A 15,343-nucleotide genomic window follows, 5' to 3' on the forward strand; every position below is an offset into this window, starting at 1 on the left:
GGGGCTGAATTTCATCCACCCGGCTGGATGGCCAGGCACAGTGCTGGCGATGGCATGCAGGGACAAGTAAGGGACAAGTAAGGGCATGAGTGGCAAGAGAAGCTGTAGCTGTGAGCTCAGCAGTGCTCCGGGTGTCCTGCCCTGCTCTGCACAGCCCAGGACAACAAATTCCTCTCGAGGAAGACTTGTCACTTAGTATTTAATGCAGGGAGGAAGTAAGAGGGAAGCAAGCAGAAGTAGCGGGCAGATACTTAACAAAGGAGCAGCTGCCACCAACACAGTGAGGGCTGATCTCAACAAAAGTGGCTCCGTGCTCAGTACACATAAAATTAAGCAGGAGTGGCCAGTCTGAGTGGGTGATGAACAGGGAGAAGGGTTTGATGATGTGACGGGGTTTTTGCATCATGTTCCTCCATCCCACTCAGTATTTGCTTTTCTTATCACGTGTTGAGACTGGTAGCAATAAAACACTTGCTAACTCCTTTTCCAGAACTTCGGGAATCAAGTCTGAAAATGTTTTTTTATGGTTTCCCAGTGGAATATTTCAGCAATAAAGCTCAGAGCGTAATTGAATCCATTCCCGTGGCAGCCTTGGGCTCCAAGACTCAAGCAGAAAGTTGTTTTCTGTCTGCTTCTGCAGCTCGCTCCAAACCCAGCATTTTCTGCCTCTCATCCTCTCTGCTTCCCAACAGATGAGCTGGCTGTGGAGAATTCCCAGCACGTGTGAAAGCCTGTTGCTGAAGCACAGACCTGTTTTGCACAGACAGTGTTTTCAGTAATGTTGTTCAAGTAACTGGCTGCCCATAGGCCCTTGCTCCGGACAGTGTTTTTTCCCTTTGTCAGAAGGAGGAAAAAGAAAAGAAATAACTTTCAAATTTAAAGAACTGGCCAAGACAGTTTAGTCCTCATGGACAGAAAATTCATTCAGTTCATTTGTGAGCTGATTTAATTTGTGGTTTTGTCTCAGATGTCAGTGCCTTTGCCACCCACTGACTGGGAGCTTTCCTGACGGGGATGGAAACCATGGATAGGAAAAATCTAATGATCCCCATGGTCCTTCTGAAGCGATTCTGGGGTCCAAACCATTAAGACATGTCGATGTAGCAGTGCTAAGCCCTGCTTAGGATAGACAGCATTTCCCTCACTCCCTGTGAAGGATCTGGCTGCAGTTACAGCCTTCTTTCCATGTAGCCTTTCCAACGCTTCGTTGTCTCTCCAGTTGTTGTTATTCATGTCATATGCACCAAGGTTACAAATAATTTCAGAAGTTTGTGCCTTTCACAAGGACTCTGTGATGTCCTCTGAGCACCTGAGCCATCCCAGTTATTTATGGGTCTATCCTTCTGCTTCTCCTGCCAGGCAAAGAACACAGGTAAGGGGCCAGAGAGTCAGTGTCCCAGGCACAGGCTGATGTCCCAGCTGTGCTGGGAGCCACATACTTACAGGACATGTTGGCTACACCAAAGGTCTCCAGGAACACCCTTCAGTTTCAGGGGAAATCCTCAGATCCACAAAATCCTTACAACAGCAAGCAGAAGCATTTTTAATAAATATTTCACGCCCAGGGAATGAGCACATGTCTGTAATATGATCCGTGTGCTCTGTAGCAGGAAGTACCTGAATCACAGATGCCCTAAACAAGTGAAATATTGCTCTGCAGAGGGCTCAGATGAGGAGTGTAGTTCTGACTACATTTGGCATACGATGGGCTTTCCACCAAACTTAAAAATCCCTTTTTTGTGTCACAGGCCATTTGCTGCACACATGCAACAGCTTTGTGTTTGCTGCCTCCCTCCCTGCCTTGGCAGAGGGTGTGACACCTGATCTGGGTGCCCCAGACTGGGAGCAATGGAAACGTTGATGGATAAAATAAATAGGCCATGAAACACATATGGGAGCCTGAATGTGCTCATCCCTTTCTCAGCCACATTTGGGTCTGAATCGGTTTAAGTTAAGCCCAGAGTTATTTGCCCATCATCCACAAAGCCCGAGGCAGCTGCAGACATGCCCCAAAGTATCACCCTGCCTTGGATAAGGAGCAGTGCAGCACCCATGGAGCTGAGGAGCCCTGGGGTAGGGCAGCAGCCAGCAAGGCTAATTACTACTGAAAACTGGGGTGGAAGATCCTTCTGCTTGAATTTCAGTTCTCAGCCCTACCAACAGCTAAAATTTCTTTATATAAGCACAGTCTCCTCACCTTTACTTGACACATGGCACTGCCCATGCACACCTGGCTGCTGCAGTGACTGTGCTGAGGTTTGTGTCTGTTCCCTCACTGGGCTCTGTTAGCTCTGGTTCTCCAGCACAGGCTCACTTGTGATTACCCAGAATTTATGTGTTACCTGGCAGCAGCTGGTTTGCCTGACAGCACTCAGCTTAATTTCCAGTAACAGAGAAATGGGCTCATTTCAAGCTGTACTGTTACCTAACAAATGGAAATTGAGCCTCAGGTTGGCTTTTCCCTTATTTGTGTTAAACAAAACAGGCCAGCGTTCCTTTTCCTCCTTTGTCTGGAGGCTATAACACCTCATCCCCTTTCACTGAAAGCCCTTGGTAGCCATTAATTGCTCCTCAATTTAGCTGCTACCACAAGGTTTAGGTCATGCTCAACCTACTTGCAGCCAAAGCATGGGATAGAGCCTTGCACCACCCATTCAGCCCGAGCAGGTAACGCTGGGCAGGGCAGCCTCCCCCTCCTCTCATCCCAGAAAAGGCAGCAAGCAACAGGAATTCAAAGGCAGATCTCCACACGGCTTTGCAAAGCCCTGGCCCAATTATTTTCTTTGTGCTCTCCATGTATTTTACAGGAGATGATTCCATACTTTAAAATGCTTGGAGGGCCTATAAAATGAAGCAGTTATTGTTGCAGCAAGCCATGTTCTGCACCTCTCAGCATGCTGAGATCAGGGAAGCAATCCCAGTGCCAAAACACTGAAAATTTTGCTGTATGTTGCTAAATACCACGCTTAAAGATTTCGTCTGGTATGAAATAACACAAAGTTTGGCAGCCTTATAGCAGGCACCCTGGCTCACAGCAGAACAGACACAGCAGAGTATATGCACAGGCAGATTTTCCTCACAATGGCTACAGTGCTGCCAGTGCATTCCTGGAATGTAGAAATACATGGAAGCCACTGTCAGCGATGAAGAGAAGCATGCTGTGCCTAATGCACCAGAAAAGCTATTCAAGAACTTGTCCTTACATAAAAATAACTCCAAAGAGGCTGTGTCAGCTCAGCTGTGCAGCTTTGGAGGTATCTGTTTGCTGTGCCCTGCACACCTGGCCTCACCTGCACTCCTGGGTACAAACCCAGTGGTTCTGAGTGAGGGATTTCAGTTCATCCCCTATTTGCCCATTCATTTGACTCTTTGGGCTCACAGATTTCACAGCCGTGAAGAACTGAAATAATTCTGATAGAAACTGTATGAGAGAACATTGTTTGCTCTCCAGAGAATCACACCTGAGATCTGTGTGGTGGGACATGCACTTCCTCACCCAGGTATAATGAGCTCTGCTGTAAACAGCAACTGCAGGTTTAAAACCTCAAATATCTGAAAGTTCCTTTTTAACACTGGTTGGAAACATACAAAGTAAACAAACAAACAAACAAACCCACAACCCTGAATTTCCTTTGTTATAGGTATTAAATACCTCAAATGATACAATCAGGGCAGCTGGCTCTTCCCAGATTTCAGAAATGGTGTTGCAACAGTGGGTTTGAATTCAAGAAGGTGAGCCCATAATGCAAACAGCCATTTCAGCCTCAGTAATGCTTTGCAACGATGCTCTCAATAATCATTTGCAGGAATATTCTCCTGATGGGACAGAGAGCCTGTAATCACATGCTGCATCACTGCTGGCCCTGTCTGGAAAAGCAGCTGCCATAATTCTGTTGGTGTTTCTGATGTAACCCAACAGCTCTTAAAAAACAGTTGTAGCTCCCAGAAATTCTTCATGTTACATCACAAAATTATACTGAGTTTCAAGAACAGAATATTCATTTCAACTCTCCTAAGCCTTCAAAAAAGAAAAATGAACCTTTAGAAAAACAGCCTGTGGACAGCACTGCAGGGCAGGCTGGGAGGGTTTGGAGTAACTTGGTTTAGTGGAAGGTGTCCCTGCCCATGGCAGAAGGTTGGAACGAGATGGTTTTTAAAGTCCAAACCCAAATCATTCTGGAATTCTATGACTATTCCTGCTCCTTAAGGACCATCAAGTGAACATGCCTCTCTTACAGATAACAAGCTGGTCACCAAAAGGGAAGTCAAGAAACAAGGAAACATTATCCTTCCCTTCACTCTGAATTTTCTGTGTTCATTCAGTTGTGCCATGATTTTCATGTCTGGTATTTCTCATTTTTTAATCCCTATAAAAATGATTATAGGATTACTTATTTCAAGAAAGTACTGTGATGCTGAAAGGGCAAAGGCTTTCTGTCTTGAGAACCCATTTACCTGACACTCTAGCAGAGTCCCATGTGTAGAAGTTCTCCTAGAACAGACATCTCAAATCAATAATTATTTCATTAACATCGCTTGTTCACCTCTCTCAGATATTTCATCCTGACAGTTCAGTTCTGTGATAAGCCCCATAAAATTCCAGCATAAAATGCTGCAAGCTCTTTCAGTAACACAAGCCCTGCAATGAATTCAATGCCTCAAAAGAGAATCCCTAAACACAGTTTTCTTGGCAATAGGAGGCATCAGGAGCCAGGTTTGAGCTGCACCAGGCACAGATGTTGGTGGAGGTGCTTTGTTTGGGCTCAGGCACTAAAAGCCATCCTCAATCTGCCAGGAATAAAAGGTCAGTCCTGAGAGAATGTCATCCTTCAGCATGTTGTCAATGAAGCAGGGAACACAAACCCTTTCTGTTCTGCCCACGTTCTATGCAAAACCATTCCAGGAAGGTTTGCCAGCTCTGCAGCATCATCCAGCCTAAACTCAATCCTGCAGGAACAGCCTGTGGGCTCAGCCACCTCTGGGATCCATGGAAGATGCTCATTTTACTACCCACAAACCTCACATTTGACAGTGAAATCACAGACAGAGTTTTCAGATAGCAAAACAATAGGAGTGAAACGTGTTTCAAATGCTGCATTTATTCTCCTGCATTTAGTGTGGGGTTGCAGCTGGAACCAAGAGTCCCACAGCTGGGAAGTCATGAAGATTCCAGCCTTCAGGAACCTTCATGGAGCACTCCCCCAGCTTCCAGCAAAGACTTGCTCCTCCTAAATCACTGCTTATCCTTCTGCCTCTTTTTCCAAGTTTTTCAATTTAAATGCATAAACATTTAGAGATCACACCAACATGAACTGCCCCAAATCAAGGACAGTCTTGGACAAGTAATTTCCAAATCCTCGTAGCCAAAAATATCCCACTGCCTAAGTCAGGATGTGAGCAGCTTCCTAGACTCCATTATCCAGAAAATGCCAGGTTTCCAACAGAGCAGATTTTAAACAGTAAGCTTTTGGTTACTGTTGCCTTAAAATAAAGCTCCTAAAACATGTTTTACAAGCATTTTTCTGCTCTCTGGTGACACCTGGAAGTGCTTGGGACTGAAGGAATATGCAAACTACAGATCAGATGCAGAAATCCTTATTTTCAGGCAATTTTAAGAAGCTTATATTTTAGCTTTACAAGTTATATAAAAATACTACCCAGGGAACAAAAAGTAATAATAATCAATTCAGTGAAGAGGAGAAAACAATCCTTGCCCTGACCCTTCCATATCTTGTGGAGTGGGAATCTACAGTTAAATTCCAACTAATTGATTAAAAGAAAATCCATGACAGTCCTGATTTTATTTTCATCCCATGATTAAATACACATCATGCCTTCATTAGCAAAAATTACAGATGAGAATAAAACAGATGCCCAAAACACATCCTGCCAGAGTCCTTGAAAATTAAAATTTTCTTGTATTAACTCTACCTGATGCCAAAAATGTCACAGGCTTTTTACTGAGGCTGTTATCAGTAGTGTACTTTGAATCCTTTGTGCTGCTATGCTAAAAAAAAATTCTCTCTTGGGATTCCCAGTTACATTTCCTAGCATTCCAGCTGGCTGCTGGGCAGGGGCAGAACACAGGGCTACACCAAATGGTAACAAGCCCTTGGTTTTGGCACTCAGCTTAGAACCAAGTCTGACCAAATATGCAAAGAATTATTCATGGACTGAATTTTTTCAGCACTGCTGATAAACCATTCTCCCAGTTGAATATATTTCATTTTGCAAAAAAAAGATGCAGCAGTAAGATTCCTATCTTGAAAACATCAACAGATGGATCACAGAGGGAGGACTCACCACTGTGCAAAAGAATGCCCTGATTCCTATCCTGGGAAAGGACTGGAAGTATTTATTGACCCTTAAAGATCTCCTGAGCCCTGGGAACGAGGAGAAGCATGGAAAGCAGGAGAAGCAATTCCCTGATAAGCAAACATGACCTTGCCTGTGAAACAAAACCTGATTGCCTAAGAGGGCCTCCTTGATGTTTGAAAGAACAAGTTTATTGTCACCTGCAAATGTGTTTGTCGAGGCATGAAGAAATCTCATTTTCCTGCCTTTCAAGCAACAGCAATATTCTGAGATTACAAAACAGAAGAAATGAAGGCAAAGAAATTGAGCAAAAGGATTGCACACAGAAGTTTATAAAATACATACAAAAAAAAAAAAAAGAACAAGGAATGGATAGTTATGCTTTGAATTCTTTTGGATTTATGCAGTTAAAATCCACCCTGAGAAATTCACTGGAAAACTTCTTGTCATTGTGGCTCTAAAGACATTCCCATATAGCAGGTTAATAATGAAGGAGGCATATGCCACACACCAGAGGCTGCAACATCACACCTTTATGTATTCATGAGATCAGGGAAAGGAACTGACCAGGCATGAACACACTCAGGAAAGGGAGACTTAAAACACTCCCTCTGTGGGAAAAGAGCTGAGCTACTTCAGAGGAGACACAATTATGCTAAGTCTGAGAACCTCAGAAAATCTGAATTTAAAGTACCAACTGGTCCTTTTTTGAAAGTGCTGTGGATTTTGTATTCATTTCCCTCCCTAGCAGCTACCCCAGTGTTCATTAAAGATCCAGCACTTACACTGCAAAAGCTTGTTCCCTATTCCACTGCACAACAGAGAAATGAGAATTTTGCTTTGTAGGATACCTTTACCTCTACTTACCAGCACAGAAATGAAATATCAGATAATCTTTATGTTTCAAACACAAATACCATTCAGTTATATTGGTCTCTGTATTTAGCACATCTGATTTTCCTCTCTCTTGCAAACTTGCAGCTTCCCCGAAACAAGTGAGGTTGTAGCAAGGACACAATTTATGGGCAAATTATGCAAAGCTGAAATGTTTCTAGGGCAATGTTTTATAGTCCCTCAGAGCTCCATACATAGTATTTTACTGTGCACTCGAAAAGCATTTATTTACACACGTGTCTGAGGTTTTCTGTCAGGTTTAAAGTTCAGACTTTTCTCATCTAATCTAATTTGTCCAAGATGGATGGCCTCACTTTTTTCCTTTGGAAAACCAATGCTGTTACACTGTTTCCAATTCTTCCTCCAAAGCAAAACTTGGGTGTTGGCAGCTCCTCCAGAATATCAAATCCTGCCAGACAGAAATTGAAATGCTTTTATTAGAAGGAAGTTGTTTTATTCGCCTCTTGGATAACCCTTTGCAAACCATTCTTTATTCGTCTGGAAAACTTGCAAGTCAGTTAATCTGTGAGTTTATAGGACTGTATTGTTACACTGCACCACTGCTTTATACAGCTGAAACTCTTCCATGGATAATAAAAATCCTAGCTGGCTGACTTGCACAAATTAATGGCAGAAAAGATGAGAACTTGCCAGTAATTTTGGTTCCCCAGAAGGGATGGTTGTTTCAGATCTACACTGAGTTTCAAGCCTCAGGCATGAGATTCAGGAGCTGACTGGCATGTAAAAAAACCTCCTCGATGGATCAAGAGTGATAGAAAAGGTCACAGACTTGCCAGTTGCCCTAAACACGGGTAACAATGTTACCCCAATTTCGGAGCAATCAAAGCATGAACTGGGTCTAATAATCAAGGTCCCAAAAAGTATCAGCCAGCCACACACACTTTCCCAGGGTAATTAGACTGAATTCCCAACCTCCAAAGCGTCAGGAAACCTGTCCTCCCTTGGCACTGGCAAACACAGGAGTAGTAATTCCCGAGGAAAACAGAGGGAAGACAGGCTGGAGCATTCACTAATCGCTTCACCTCCTCTAATCCTGATCTGGGAAAGTCAATATGCTAACACACACATTAAAATTCCCTCATCCCTTCCTTCAGCAGCCCCACGTTGGCAGAGGGCTCTGCTCGGCTGCCTACCTTCTCTGAACTGGTTCAGCAGCTCCTCCTTGGTCCAGTTGCAAGAGGTGATGAGGAAGAAGCCCTCTGGTTTCAGCACCCTGCCCAGGGATCCCACGTACAGCTTCCGCTTCCCCACCGCGTCGCTGGGGTCGAGGCTTATGGCATCAAAAGTCCCCTTGTCAATGCAAATGTCAAAGCCTGACAGCTCAGCTGAGGGTGCCAGGAAGTCTTCTACCTAAACCAGAAGTGTGCAGCTGTGAGAACAATCTTCTACTCCTGAATCTTTAATGCAAAGCAAGACTTTAGGATACAGAGCTTCAATCCCGACAATGGGTGTGCTCAGGGAGGGGTAACTCACAGTGCCACGGCAGCTTCTTTCTTCTCCACACACTGTGTGATGATCCATTTGCTGTAATCTAAGGCTCAAACTAACACACTCGAAGCTCATTCTTTAAAACATTATTTGTACTTTGATCCCTGCCATGTGCCAGGCACTGCACAAATGCAGGAGAACAGCCAGAGCCTGCCATGAAGAGATTTTACAGCTGACACACAGGAGCAGAGACATCACACAGGTAGGGAGCAGGAGGGCAGAACAGCACAGCAGAGAGCTCAGAATGACAGGCAGCCACAAAATCCCAGCGTGGCTGAGGGTGGAAGGGGCCTTTGGAGGTCATCTGCCCCTACCCCTGCTCCAGCAAGGACCCTCAACCTTCCTGCTGTTCAGCTAATGGTGGGCGTTCTATCACTTCAGGGTTTCTTCCTCTACCTCAAGTCTGAAATTCAGAATGTAGCAGCTAAAATACAGAAGTTGCCACTTGGTAAACCACTACCCTGTTCCAAGCAGGGAAACTCTTGTGAGCCTTAATGACTATTACAAACAAAAAACAAATAAAGACCAAAAATCCTCCCATAAATAGATTTATTTGGGTAGAGTTCTCTCACAAATGAATCTCAAAAGACATCATTCATGAGTACATCTGAATATCAATTAGCTCGTTTAATCCTGGGCTCAATTGCATTCTATTTCCTCAATTACCTTTCTCTCAATACTTACCTTTAATTTAATGTTAGACATCCCTTCTTTCTCCCTCACTTTTTCTGAAAGCTGAATTGCAGAAGGTGAATAATCAATCCCTGTGAGATTTGTGAAGCCAGACTTTGCCTAGACAAAAGCAGAGAATCTTAATCAGTGTGCTAGCAATTGTTTTTATCCAGCCAGAACATTCCTTACCTACAATCCATCTCATCTCTCCTCCTCTAAATAACAGGAAAAAACCACAACTCACCTTTTACTCATTCTTATACCTGTTACCATTACAAGAACTCAATAGCTGAATGAGCTGAAATAATTTTATTCTGCCAATAAAACCTCACCAAAATGACTGGTGACCGAAAGCTGGTTTATGTCAAGTGGAAAACTGAGCACAACTGGGAAAAGTAACACCCTGGAGTGGAACAGGCTCTCTTATCTGCACCAAAAGTAACTTAGAAATCAGGAATTTTCAGTGATGACATGTGACAGATGTTTCAAAATAAGGAAAAAAAACCTCTCTGACATGTACCTTTGGAGACTGAGAAATTATTTGGTTTATAATCCAAATTTTAAGAGCCAAAAGATGCAATACAATGCACTAGGATAGAAATCCACAGCAAAACCATACATTTTTCTAATTATTCATGCTAATGTCTATTTGAATACAATTATTTACATGCTGCCAGGTGTCTGTATCAGCAATTTTCAGGCAGGTTATGCACCACATATAATATCACACAGAGACTTTGTTAGTCTAAGTTTGTTGGAGATAAGGATAACTCAGTTTAGGGAACTCAGTGAGATCCCAGCAGCCCTTTGGCAAAGCAGGTGGGCTCCTGGCATCAGCTGGAGCTGGGCACGTGGGAGGGGAGCAGGGACACAAGTCCTTGCTCTGAGGTGGAGGCAGAAGGGACCAGCTCAGGGTGGAAGGTATAAACTCAGGGTATCCCACGTGTCTGGCAAGATCCAAAGCTGATGGAAGAGCTCTGATCCTCTGGCCAGCTGCAGGCTGTCACAGCAGAGACAGGGAGGAGGCTGGGCTTTGGAAAAACACACGGAGTGCTGTTAAGCAACCAGCTGCCTGCCTGTCTGCCTGTTCCAGAGGCTGACACCCCAATTGCCAGGAAAAAGATGAGGAGTTTCCACAAGTGTCCTTCCTCCTCGCAGCAGCCCCTCAGGCCTGAGCTCAGTGCTCACCAGCTGTTCTGAACTGAGGGCTAATTGCAGCTGAACACAAAGACACTGTTGTTTGCATGGGATGGAGAACATTTATTGCTCAGGCTCCTGCCCACGTTCCTCCCCGGAGCAAAGCAGGCTTCCTCAGATGCCTGTGCTGAAGGTTTGGGGGTGGAGGAGTGGTTCCCACAACAGCTCCTCTGTTTGCAAAGGAAAGGCTTGAGTCACTTCAGGGAGTTCCCATTCACTCCTCTAGTCTCGGGGGCAGAGAAGGAAGGCTTAGAGATAAACAACATTCAATGCTGCAGAACCTGTAGGGCCTGACTGCAACAGGAAAGGATCCTTCACTTGTGCCAAACGTGACCATGCTGCACCCTGCAGCTGGCCTGCTGCCCTGGAGGGGATTTTACAGCACTGCTGCTGCTTGGAGCAGGAGATTGAAGAGCAGAAGGAGCTTGGAACATTATCAGCTCTGCCCTGAGTTTAGGGCTGACACCCCCAGTTGGTGAACAATCCCCACTTCAGAGATTATTCAATCTTCAATATTGGTGGCTCCCACATTACTTATAAAAGTAAAAGGAGGCCAGAGCTTTCTGTGGCAGCAAGGTTTCCTCAGAAGAGCTGGAATTTTTGGAAGGCAAAAGACTTATGTCACAAATCCAAGCTTCCAGATCCCTGAAGTTCACAGGGATAATAAAAGCAGCAAGGGGTGCCACTTATGTGATACTGATGTACCCTCAAGCAGCTCCCTTGCAGAGAGCTGCTACTAATGTCCTCTATGACTGAGTTTTTCCCAGTATTGCCATTTCTACCCCATGATGGAGTCCAACTCCAGTGGCAGAACAGTCCTGTGGTAGCTGCCAAAAGAATTCCAACTTTATTTCCAAGCCTTGCAGCTAACACACAAAAAATTCCTTTGACATCAACTAAGCAAGTGAGATGCTGAATTACTCAGCAAAAATAAACAAGGTAATTTTGAAGCCACTTTTCAAGAGGGAACTGGACTGACAACTTCCTATGAAAGAAACCACAGTACTGTGAGGTGCTTAATGTAGGGGAGGAGGGTGCTCTCACAGGAGTTAATAGTTTTTAAAAGCTATCAGGCTGTCATTTTCCCATTACAGTATGAAAAATCAGTTTCCCATTTGCAAGTGGAGTCAGTATAAAATGGAAGTCTTACAAATAAGATTTTTCTGTTGGGTACTTCAACCATGATAAAGTTATCACTGCTCTCAACAATTATCATTATCAGGATAATTTATCTTAGTGAAATGAGCAATTTCTGCTTTTGGTGACATAAATTATCCTCTGCTGTGGTGTAGCAGCCAGTCTCCATAAAGGCTTTAAAATCTTCTAAAATCAAAGTCCATGTTAAAAAAAAAATCCATTTCAAATTAGACTTTGACTTTTAGTCTTTCCAATTCCTACAGGAACTAATGGATCCAAAGGGGAATGCAAAACAACAGAAGCTGTGACAATGTGACAGCTCCTTTTTTTACCAACTCCCCTGCAGTATTACACCAAAAAAACCAATCAATCAAAACCAGGAAAAAAAAAACTGGAGTTCATTAACATCTTTTGCACAACAGAAACATCAGAACACACCTGATCAGATTTCCCACCCTGACAGAAATGGACACTTCTTTAAAAGAAGTGTTAACACCTTAAAAGAAGAGTTAACAAATTTTAAAGTTATTGACATAAAATCCCTTGGGTTTACCTACTTTTTTTGTATCAATTATGAGTGTTATTATCAGAACTGAGTGCAGAGAAAGAGTCTGGTTTTGTACATGAGGGTACTTTGTGAATTAATCAATCTAATTTCCTTATCTGGGAGAGTTTAAACAACAGTGGGAAGAAATGCAGTTTTAAATGTGGGGAAACAGGAAGAAAAGTTAAAACAAGGGATACTCAGGCTGACTGATTTAGAAAAATACTTCCAATTTTGAAGCCCGAAGTATTGACACTTTTGGTGTTTCACACAGGTTACATCTCCCTGTGACTACCACAGTCACTTGTGAGAACTGTATTTAAACTGCTCTGATTCTGTATAAAAAATGCACAACCTTTGCAAAATACCAACCAATTCCACCAGTAAAACACCGTTCCCAGTCCCAATGTCAAGCACAGAGCTGTCAAGGGGGACCTTGTGCTTTTCCAGCCACCTGATTATGCGTGCCATGCTTTCTTCTCCAAACCTGGAAAAAAACAAGGGCTCAGGTAATTAAACCAGAAGAAAAATGTGCAAAAGGTACAGCAAGTTTATTTCATCACTCACTCCCTCCAGCTTTTGCAAAGCCCTTTTTACTGTTACTGAAGTAAAAGCTGCCATAGCTCATATTTCATGTTTGTTTTGTTCAGACGAAAATTAATCCTGCAGCCTTAAAATTCACTGAAAGACCAACTCTGGCAGGTGAAAACATCTATATATTAAAAAAGGAAGCAGCAAGGGCAACTCGTGTAGTCTAACCTGAGCTCAGGGATAAAAAGCACATTTGCCAGTAATATACACCTCAATTACCAGCTCAATTTCTGTGTAATGACACTTGTCCAAGTGCAGCTGAGCAATCTTCACTGTGAAATCGGGCCAGAGAGGAACTGCTGGTTTCAATGGTAAAACTCCCCATCATTTTGTCACCAACTCGTTGAATTGCTGTCTGAGGTTTTGCAATGTCTTTTACGGTAAAGAAACGACAGAAACACTCTGCAGAAGTTATTTGGTTTACCAGATTTCCCCGGTATCTCCAATGTCTTGAAAAGTTTGCAGCTCTCTTTCGTAGGCAGCATCCCAGCTGGAGTTGGGAGGGGAGAAAGGAGAGGATATCATAATTAATACCAAGAAATATTTAGATTAAAAGGGATGGGAAGAAAAATTGAAAGATAGATTTAGGTTAGATATTTGAAAGAAATTGACTGTGAGGGTGGTGAGGCATTGGTCCTTAGCATAAGAAGAGCATGAACACGTGGGAGAGAGCCCAGGGAATGCCTGGAGATGCTCCAAAGCCTGGAGCCAGGCTGGGAGAGCGGCGGGTGGATTCACCTGGAGAAAAAGCTCCAGGGAGATCTCAGAGCCCCTTCCAGTGCCTAAAGGACTCCAGGAGAGCTGGAGAGGACTGGGGACAAGGGATGGAGGGAGAGGATGCAGGGAATAGCTTTAAGCTGAAAGTGGGTAGATTTTGAAGGATATTTGGAAGGAATCCTGTGAGGGTGGGCAGGCCCTGGCACAGGGTGCCCAGAGCAGCTGTGGCTGCCCCTGGATCCCTGGCAGTGCCCAAGGCCAGGCTGGGGCTTGGAGAACCCTGGAATAGCAGAAGGTGTCCCTGCCATGGCAGGGGTGGCACTGGGTGGGATTTAAGGTCCCTTCCAACCCAAACCACTCCATGATTCCATGAAAGGCTGAGAACGCTCTATGCTCTGTGCAGCTCTACAGAATCACAGATTCTCTACAGAGAATCTACACTCTACAGAATCACAGGTTCTCTAAACAATTAACCAACACATGAACCAGAGCTCGTGTCGAGAGGGCGCCTTAAACACCTTCCATTCCGCCTCCCCCGCCGCCTCCCCCACACGGGCGGCTCCGCGCCCCGTCCCGCCCGTGCCCGCCCCCGGGGGCACCCTCGGTGCCCCGGCACTCACTGCTCCCTGGTGCCCAGCACCGAGGGGCCGAAGGGCTCGTCCCCGGCCAGCGCCATGCCCGGCCCGCCCCGGAACCAGCGAGCGCTGCGGGCGGAGCCGGGCGCGGCGATGCGGCCGTGAGGGGCGGCGCAGAGACTGGAGGGGTTTCTGATGTTTTAGAGCATTTAAAACCTAAATCCGGCCCGCTGCGGAGCCTGGTTTCTGATGTTTCCCTAAAATCCCGTCTGGCAGTGTCCTGGGATGGGGCATGTGCCCGCTCTGTGCCCAAGGTGTCGCTGCCCGTGGGCTGCAATTAAATGGCCCTGAAGGTCAGACTGCTCCGCGATTCCATGGAAATCAGTGCAATGTTTGAAAGAAGTGTTTATTCTTTTCGATATTTATTCGTTGCAAATGTCACAGACGTTATTGCTGTTGGGAGGTTTGTTGCAAGGTGTTTTGAGAAGGAAATGAGAGTGATAAACAGCACTGCTGCACGGTTGCCTCCTGTGCAGCTCCGTGTGTGTGAACCGTGGCATTTCTACCCCATATCCCATCCATCCCTGCCCTCTGGCCGTGGGAGCCATTCCTGTGTCCTGTCCCTCCAGGCCTTGTCCCCAGTCCCTCTCCAGCTCTCCTGGAGCCCCTTCAGGCCCTGGCAGGGCTCTGAGCTCTCCCTGGAGCTTTTTCCAGGTGAGCTCCCCCAGCTCTCCTGGTTCCAGAGCAGAGGGGCTCCATCTCCCTCATCACCTTTGTGGCCTCCTCTGGACAAGCTCCAGCACATCAATGTTCCTCAGGATCAGACAGACACCGAGGGGCTGGAGCGTGTGCAGGGCAGGGAACGGAGCTGGGGAAGGCTCTGGAGCCCCAGGAGGGGCTGAGGGAGCTGGGAAGGGGCTGGAGAATTCCTGAGGAGCTGGGGAGGGGCTGGAGAATTCCTGAGGAGCTGGGAAGAGGCTCAGCCTGGAGCAGAGGAGGCTCAGCACAGAGCCTTGTGGCTCTGCACAGCTCCTGCCAGGAGGGGACAGCCGGGGGGTCGGGCTGTGCTCCAGGGAACAGGGACAGGAGCAGAGGGAACGGCCTCAGGCTGGGCCAGGGCAGCTCAGGGTGGGCACAGCAGGAATGTCTTCGCAGAAGAGGTTGTTAAAGGTTGGAAAGGGCGAGGAGTCCC

The 15,343-nt window shown here is 45.4% G+C and overlaps 1 protein-coding gene across 2 annotated transcripts; it reads right to left on the bottom strand.

Annotated features, from left to right (window-relative positions):
* Nucleotides 1-7,148: 7,148 nt before the first annotated feature.
* On the bottom strand, nt 7,149-14,295 carry EEF1AKMT2 (EEF1A lysine methyltransferase 2). 2 transcript variants are annotated; one of them, XM_064431550.1, is made up of 6 exons: nt 14,197-14,295; nt 13,284-13,349; nt 12,641-12,755; nt 9,403-9,510; nt 8,364-8,580; nt 7,149-7,618 (listed from the first exon to the last, which is right to left on the bottom strand). In XM_064431550.1, the coding sequence occupies exons 1-6, from the start codon at nt 14,250-14,252 to the stop codon at nt 7,491-7,493; spliced, it is 690 nt and encodes a 229-aa protein (XP_064287620.1). In that variant the 5' UTR covers nt 14,253-14,295; the 3' UTR covers nt 7,149-7,490. The 2 variants fall into 2 exon arrangements, with proteins under 2 accessions (XP_064287620.1, XP_064287621.1); XM_064431551.1 differs by lacking the exons at nt 13,284-13,349; nt 14,197-14,295 and adding an exon at nt 13,079-13,216.
* Between the last annotated feature and the right edge of the window lie 1,048 nt (nt 14,296-15,343).

The sequence above is a fragment of the Passer domesticus genome, chromosome 8, assembly GCF_036417665.1.
Source record: "Passer domesticus isolate bPasDom1 chromosome 8, bPasDom1.hap1, whole genome shotgun sequence".
Lineage (NCBI taxonomy): Eukaryota > Metazoa > Chordata > Aves > Passeriformes > Passeridae > Passer > Passer domesticus.

Bases quoted from the DNA above. Each gene is read 5' to 3' on its own strand.
- EEF1AKMT2 (XM_064431550.1), bottom strand. From the start codon at position 14,252: ATGGCGCTGGCCGGGGACGAGCCCTTCGGCCCCTCGGTGCTGGGCACC. The intron at 13,350-14,196 runs GTGAGTGCCGGG...TCCCAACTCCAG, and splicing joins GTGCTGGGCACCAGGGAGCA to CTGGGATGCTGCCTACGAAA. The intron at 12,756-13,283 runs GTAAACCAAATA...GTTTTTTTCCAG, and splicing joins GGAGATACCGGGGAAATCTG to GTTTGGAGAAGAAAGCATGG.